This window comes from Chiloscyllium plagiosum, unplaced genomic scaffold (assembly GCF_004010195.1).
Source record: "Chiloscyllium plagiosum isolate BGI_BamShark_2017 unplaced genomic scaffold, ASM401019v2 scaf_13215, whole genome shotgun sequence".
Lineage (NCBI taxonomy): Eukaryota > Metazoa > Chordata > Chondrichthyes > Orectolobiformes > Hemiscylliidae > Chiloscyllium > Chiloscyllium plagiosum.
Genome location: NW_025215354.1, coordinates 43,235 through 51,217, shown reverse-complemented (window position 1 = coordinate 51,217; position 7,983 = coordinate 43,235). Strand labels below are relative to the sequence as shown.

The following is a 7,983-nucleotide window of genomic DNA, read 5'->3' as shown; positions in this document are numbered from 1 at the left end:
AACGCCCCTCCCCCAAGTCCCACCTCCCTACCTTTTATCTTAGCCTGCTTGGCACACCCTCCTCATTCCTGAAGAAGGGCTCATGCCCGAAACGTCGACTCTCCTGCTCCTTGGGTGCTGCCTGACCTGCTGCGCTTCTCCAGCAACACATTTTCAGCACAGCTCAAACAAGCACTGCGAAAGGAGCTGAGCTCTCACGAGTCTGAGTGATCTGAAGTCTGTCAAAGACTCAGCAACGGGAAGGATCTGTGAAACGTGCTGTGTCGTCATTTACAATAGCAACAATAACGCAGCTCTGACAGAGTGAAAGGGAGGTGACAAAATACTTCACCAAGACGGAGATGTTAGAACAGTGGGAACAAAAAGTTCGGATCTTAAGCAGATTTTAAGGGAGAAGAGGGAGGGAGAGGTGAGAAGCTTTAGTTAGCTAATGGCGCACCTTGGTGGCTGAAGGGGTGGTTATCAGTGGTGGGTCAAGTGAACTTGGAGCACAGCAGGAGGCCAGAATTGGAAGGCCTTAGGGTGGGGATGGAGAAGGTGGCACAGATACAGAGGAATGTTCAAGGAATTTGAGCATTCTGGTTAGAAAACAAACCACTGAATTCCTTCAGGGTTTTGTTCTCGCACGTTAATACCACAAGTAAGCTGTTTGACCCATCATAGAATTCCTACAGTGTGGAAGCAGGCCATTCAGCCCATCATGTCCACACTGACCCTCTGAAGAGCATCCCACCCAGACCCACACCCCATTTCTGCATTTCCTGTGGCTAATTCATCTATCCTGCATGTGATGGGCTATTTACCTTGGCTAGCTCCGCACATCTTTGTGGGAGGAAACTGGAGCACACCCACGCAGAGAGAAGGTGTAAACTCCACTCAGACAGTTACCTAAGGCTGGAATTGAACCCGGGTCCCTCGCACTGGGAGACAGCAGTGCTAACCACTGAGCCACTGTGCCACCCAGGCTTACAGTTATCAAGTTCATGCCATTCTCTGGCCATACACACAGGCCCCATTGTGGATCTTACTCCAGCTGCTTCACCGCCGGAGAACAGTCTCAGCTAAAAGATGTTGTGATGCCCTGTGTCATGATTGTAACGCAGTCAGCAAGGTGCACTACATCGAACATGAGTTCCCTGATTGGGGTTTATTCGTCTGGTCTAATCAGGGAGCCCTGGCTGACAGATAAGTACAGGCAGGTCAGACATCCTGTTCACTCAGAGCTGGCTCTGAAGGAGCTGGATCAGGGTCAAGGACTCTCCCTGTGTAAATAAAGGGGGACTTAGTGACGGGATACCGACCTCTGGGTAGTTATTTTACCCTCAACACTACTTAGTCCAAATTCTCACTTCCCTGCTTCATACTTTTACACTTATCATTTTACATTCGACATGACTATTAAACATCTTCCCCGAAGTGGATCTGCAGAGTAACTCTCCATTTGTCCCTGTTGCAGAATCACATAACTGTTCCAATGTGGCACGGTGGCTCAGTGGTTAGCACTGCTGCCTCACAGCACCTGGGACCCAGGTTTGATTCCAGCCTCGGGCGACTGTCTGTGTGGAGTTTGCACATTCTCCCCGTGTCTGCGTGGGTTTCCTCCCACAGTCCAAAGCTTAGGTGAATTGGCCATGCCAAATTCACCATTGTGTTCAGGGATGTGTCGGTTCAGTGCATTAGTCAGGGGTAAATGTAGAGTAGTAGGGGAATGGGTGAGTTACTCTTCAGTGTTGGTGTGGAATTGTTGGGCCGAATGGCCTGTTTCCACACTGGAATAGACATCTCACCTCAAGGCCTTTTCCATGCCTCAGGGAAAGCATTCCAGACTCTTAACTGTGTGGAAAAGTTCTTCCTCATCCCACTTTTGCTGATTACTTTAAATCTGTGCCCTCCATTCCTGATCGGTAGGTGATTGGAAGCAAATCCTTCCTCTTGACACATTTCCTGCGGGGTCTGGAAGGTTCAGTGCACAGTCATGCGCAAGGCTGTGATATGGGATGGATCTTGCATCTTTCCCTGTCAATATTACCTCTTTGTTTGATCCTCTGCTCCGAGTGTGGAACATCACAGGGCAGGAAGGTGGTTTGGCAGTGTGGGGAGGCAGTGATGGAGCAGTGGAGTCCTGACCTGCAGTGGGAACCTGGATTGGATTCTAACTGTGGCAAACGGAGAAATTTAAACCCGACAAACAAGAATCTGGAGTTGAAAGCTGACCGAATGGTGACCGTGTAAAAACCCATCTGGTTCACTATTGTCCTTGAGGGGAGGACAGTGAGTCCAGGTCCACTGTGATGTGGTTGACTCTTTACTACCCTCTGGGCCATGAGGGATGGCCTGGCCTATGTCACATGGAGATGATAATGGTGCAGCCCAGTCTCCTGTTCCTGCGCAGCATCCCAGGGTTTGCTCATGCCCCGTTTAACCATCAAACTTCCCAACCTATTGAGCTAGACCGGGAGCTTTGCGTTGTTTTTCTAACGTGTCCGTGGCGTGGTTCAAGGACAGGGCTCGGAACTCACCGATATCTTGGTGAATATGTAGAGGCAAAGCGATAGCACAGAGAGATAAATCCGGATCCGATTCCCTCCAAATCGCTTCTTCAAGTACTCCGGCATGGTCACCACCTTGAGGAGAGGAGACAGTCAGAGTTGTGCAAACAGGAGAAAATACCACAGCTCAGGAAAGGATCAAAATGAGAAGCTACTCACCCCAGCTCTGATGTAGATTGGTACAAACAGCCATCCCAGAATAATGACAATGACCAGAGCCTGGTACAGGAAGAGCAATGAAAGGTTACAGTACTGCCGAATGGACATAACAATTGTATTGATATACAGGAATCCCTGCGCTCAAAAACAAAAGATGGATTCCTGTTCAATCCATCTTTATTTCTGTACTGAACTTTGAAGGTGTTGTGGTTTCTGCTTCAACTCCTTCTAACAAAATGGTGGAAACATACTGTTTGGAAACATTTATGGATTCAGAGAATGTAATTTAATTCGCAGAAATAATGAGACCCAGCAGATCGAGTCTCACAGCCAGTTCTTTCTCACCTTCTCAAGTTCCAAACTAAACTCGGACAACGTGTTTCATCTGGTTGAGAAGTCACGATGACAATGGGCTTGTGGTATTATTGTTGCACTGCTAACCCAGCTAACGGCAGATGGGGGAATTAAGAGTCTAATGATGACCATGAATCCATTGTCAACTGTCAAGGGAAAATGCCCCTCTGGATTCACTGGATTCCTGAAGAAGGGCTCATGCCCGAAACGTCGATTCTCCTGTTCCCTGGATGCTGCCTGACCTGCTGCGCTTTTCCAGCAACACATTTTCAGCTCTGATCTCCAGCATCTGCAGTCCTCACTTTCTCCTCTGGATTCACTAACCTTCTTGAAGGAAGGAAGCTAGTCTCACCTACCGACCCACAGCGATGTGGGTGACTCTGGACAAAAAACATTGGCCTAACCAGTGCCACCCTCATCCCATGAACGAATAAAGAAACATTTGTAGGAACTAATTCAGTCTGTGGTTGGCTCTGATGCTTAATTGTTCATTGTGTTTTTATTTAATGTGTAAGCCCTAACGTGTTTTCAGTGTCTGTCGCCCAGAGATCTGAATTCTTCCCAATTTCTGCTGTTTCTCTCTGTCTGTCTATCCCACCCCGTCTTTGTTGTTTGGTTTGCAGACTGTGAAACTGTTTAAAGTATCAGTCACCTCGAGCTATGTCTCAGGCCTTTCGTTGGGAGCCATTCCTGTTGTTTTCGGTGTGGCCTGTCTGTTCTGGTCAGCAGGAGGGAAAGGACAAATGGTGAGGCAGTGAAGGGAAGGTGGGGAGTAGGAGAGTGTGGGGGGGGGGGGGGGGGGGGTGGCCTGACACCACCTGAAGTGGGCCGATGGTGGCCCAGCAGTACTGTCATTGGGCACGTAGACTGACAGGCCCCAGGCTCATGGTCTGGAAGTTCAAATCCCACCAGGACGGTTTGTGGAATTTCATGAATTAATCTGGGAATGGGAATCCAGTCTCAGCGATGACAGCTTTGTTTCATTCAGGTCCAGTTAGGAACAGGAATCTGCCAGTTCTGGTTTAGAGTCTTAGCCCAGCAAGCCACTCAGTTCAAGGGCCAATGGTTGGCCTTAGCAGCAATGGTCACATTCCACAGAAAAAAATAAATCTAAGACTTGGGGCGGCATGATGGCTCAGTGGTCAGCACTGCTGCATCACAGTGTTCAGAGATGTGTAGGTTAGGTCTGTTAGTCAGTGGTAAATGTAGAATAATAGGGCAGGGGAATGGGTCTGGGTGGGTTACTCTTCAGAGGGTCGGTGTGGACTTGTTGGGCTGAAGGGCCTGTTTCCACACTGTAGGGATTTTATGATGTGCCAATGCTCAGATGTGAGAGTTTAAAGGTCACTACAACCCTGAGCTGGCCAATCGGGATTGTTACAATCCACAGGGAATTGTGTGAAAATTCACTTCAGTGTTTTGGTTCTGACTTTACCCCACCATCCTGTTCATCGCTATCTCGCTGAGAGGCATGAGTGCCCTCATTGATTGGGAGTGGTCTGGGGAATGTGGGATGTCATATATCCTGCCCACTCCAATTGGCTGTGCTCCCATTTGGAAAATGCCCATCAGCAGGGCCGCAATGACTCCCACAATTGCTCCCACCGTCAATCAGTGCTTCATAGAAGAATCATTAAAGAGATCAGAAAATACTGACTCCTCTACCATCTTGCTATCTCTGAGCAAAGCCAATGACTGGGTATATGAACAGGAAGGGTTTGGAAGGTTATAGAGAAAGTGAGGACAGCAGATGCTGGAGATCAAGGCAAATAAGTGAGGCGCTGGAAAAGCACAGCAGGTCAGGCAGCAGCCGAGGAGCAGGAGAATTGATGTTTCATTCCGATGAAGACCTTATGCCCAAAACATCAACTGTCCTGTCCCTCGGATGCTGCCTGACTGGCTGCGCTTTTCCAGCACCACACTTTTTGACTTAGAGGGATATGGACCAAATGCTGGCAAATGGGAAGAGATTAGGTTAGGATATCTGGTCGGCATGGATGACCTGGACCGAATGGTCTGTTTCCGTGCTGTACAGCTCTAACATTCTCTGACTGATTGTTCTTTGGAACTATCAGGCTATCTTGGTAACAGCCTCTTATCTCCTGTCCCAGCCCTGTTGCCGGGTTAACCATGACTGAGTGTACTGATAGTGTGGATTCTCTGAAGACAATCTAATGAGTACGTACATTCCATTCGAATCCTCCGGTGGCTATCCCACCAGCTGCACCGTTCCCAGCCAATCCCACAAAATGGCCACTGCCGATGTTACTGGCAAACAGAGAGGCTCCAATCTGAGGGGGTAAAGAAACAGGATTACAGTTCAGTCACACACCTGCAGGTACACTCCCACATGAATTATGCTTCTAGTATTATTTAAAATCCAGCCATCTACCGGAATAGGCCCAGAATTTGAAGTTAATGTTGGCTAACCTGTCAGTGTCACCATTTTGACTTCACTGATACAGACTCTCCCAGTATCTTTATGTCCCTGCGTGGAATACACTCAGGGCTTCATATGAACATAGACCAGTACAGCACAGTACAGGCCCTTCGGCCCTCAATGTTGGGCCAGCCTTTTACCTGAGTCTACAATCAGACTTACTTACATACCCTTTATTGTACTTTCATCCATGTGCCGATCCAAGAGTTGGTTAAACGTCCCTAATGTATCTGACTCGACTACTACAGCTGGCAGAGCATTCCATGCACCCACCGGTCTCTGTGTAAAGAACCGACCTCTGACATCTCCCTTAAACCTTCCTCCAATCACTTTAAAGTTATGCCTCCTCATGATAGACATTTCTATCCTGGGGAAAATGTCTTTGGCTATCCACTCTATCTATGCCTCTCATCATCTTGTACACTCTATCAAGTCACCTCTCATCCTCCTTCACTGCAATAAGATTTGGCCCCAGCTCCCTCAACCTTTCTTCATAAGACATGCCCTCCAGTCTGGGCAGCATCCTAGTAAATCTCCTCTGCACCCTCTCTACAGCTTCCACAACCTTCCTATAATGAAGTGACCAGAGCTGAACACAGTTTTCCAAGTGTGGTCTAACCAGGGCTCTATGGAGCTGCAGAATAACCCTGTGGGTCTTAAGCTCAATCCTCCTGCGAATGAAAGCAATACACCATATACTTTCTTAATAACTCTATCAACTTGGGTGGTAACTTTGAAGGATCTATGGACGTGGACCTCCAGATCCCTCTGTGCCTCCACACTGCCAAGAATCCTGCCTTTAATTCTGCATTCACATTTGACTTTCCAAAGTGAATCACTTCACACATTTCCAGATTGAACTCCACCTGCCACTTCTCAGCCCAGCTCTGTATCCTGTCCCATTGCAACCGACAACAGCCCTCCACATTCTCCACAGCTCCATCAACCTTCGTGTCATTGGCAAACTTAAGAACCGATCCGTGTGGAACGCCACTGATAACCGAGCTCCGGGCTGAATACTTTCCATCTACCGCCACCCTCTGTTTTCTGTGGGCCAGTCAATTCTGTATTCAGACAGCCAGATTTCCCTGTATCCCATACCTCCTTACTTTCTGAATGAGCCTACCAGGGGAACCTTAACAAAAACCACGCTAAAATCCATGTACACCACTTCCACTGCTCTACCATCATCAATGTGTTTTGTCACATCCTCCAAGAATTCAGTAAGGTTTGTGAGACATGACCTACCCGTCACAAAGCCATGCTGACTATCTCTGATCAAACTTGTGTTTCCAAATAATCATAAATCCTGTATCTCAGAATCCTCTCCAATAATTTGCCCACCACTGATGTAAGACTGATTGGTCTGTAATTCCCAGGATTATCCCTATTCCCTTTCTTGAACAAGGGATTAACATTTGCCACCCCCCAATGTTCTGGCATTACTCCAGTGGACAGTGAGGATGTAAACATCATCACCATAGGCGCAGCAACCTCTTCCCTCACTTCCCGGAGAAACCTTGGGTGCATCCCATCTGGTCCAGGGGACTTATCTATCATGCTTTTCAAAATTTCCAGGATATCCTCCTCCTTAACATCAACATGTTTGAGCGTATCAGTCTGTTTCACACTGTCCTCACAAATGACACGGTCCCTCTCACTGGTGAATACTGAAGCAAAGTATTTATTAAGGACCCCCCCCACTTCCTCCAACTCCAGACACAGGTTCCCTTCACTATCCCTGATTGGCCCTACCCCCACTTTGGCCATCCTCTTGTTCCTCACATAAGTATAAATTGCCTTAGGGTTCCCTTAATTCCTATCCGCCAAGGGTTTTTCATGCCCCCTTCTAGCTCTCCTAAGTCCATCCTTCAGTTCCATCCTGACTACCCTGTAACCCTCTAAAGCCCTGTCCGATCCTTGCTTCCTCAACCTTAAGTAAGCTTCCTTATTCCTCTTGACTAGATGTTCCACATCCCTCGTCACCTAAGGTTCCTTCACCCTACCATCCTTCCTTGACTCAGTGGGACAGACCTGTCCAGCACTCGCAGCAAGTGCTCCCTAAACAACCTCCAGATTTCTGTCGTGCATTTCCCTGAGAATATCTGCTCCCGGTTTATGTTCCACAGTTCCTGTCTAAAAGCATTGTAATTCCCCCTCCCTCAATTAAATACTTTCCCATACCGTCTGCTCCCATCCCTCTCCATGCCTATAGTAAAGGTCAGGGAGTTGTGATCACTATCACCAAGAGATCTGACACCTGGCCTGGTTTGTTGCCAAGCACCAAATCCAATATGGCCTCCCTCTAGTCAGCTTATCTACATATTGAGTCAGGAATCCTTTCTGGACACACCTGACAAAATCTGCTCCTTCCAACTATTTGCACTAAGGCGGTTCCAATCAATATTAGGGAAGTTGAAGTCACCCACGACAACAACCCTGTTACTTCTGCACCTTTCCACAACTGCAGGGTCTGTTTCC

At 47.9% G+C, this 7,983-nt stretch overlaps 1 protein-coding gene across 1 annotated transcript in view; it reads right to left on the bottom strand.

Annotated features, from left to right (window-relative positions):
* slc5a1 (solute carrier family 5 member 1) overlaps nt 1-7,983 on the bottom strand; it is a 109,845-nt gene that overhangs the window by 59,376 nt on the left and 42,486 nt on the right. Inside the window, exons 3-5 of the mRNA XM_043686827.1 lie at nt 5,249-5,353; nt 2,709-2,768; nt 2,520-2,624 (exon numbers count right to left, since the gene is read on the bottom strand). Of these exons, the coding sequence (XP_043542762.1) occupies nt 2,520-2,624; nt 2,709-2,768; nt 5,249-5,353 (270 nt within the window). The remainder of the gene's footprint in view (nt 1-2,519; nt 2,625-2,708; nt 2,769-5,248; nt 5,354-7,983) is intronic.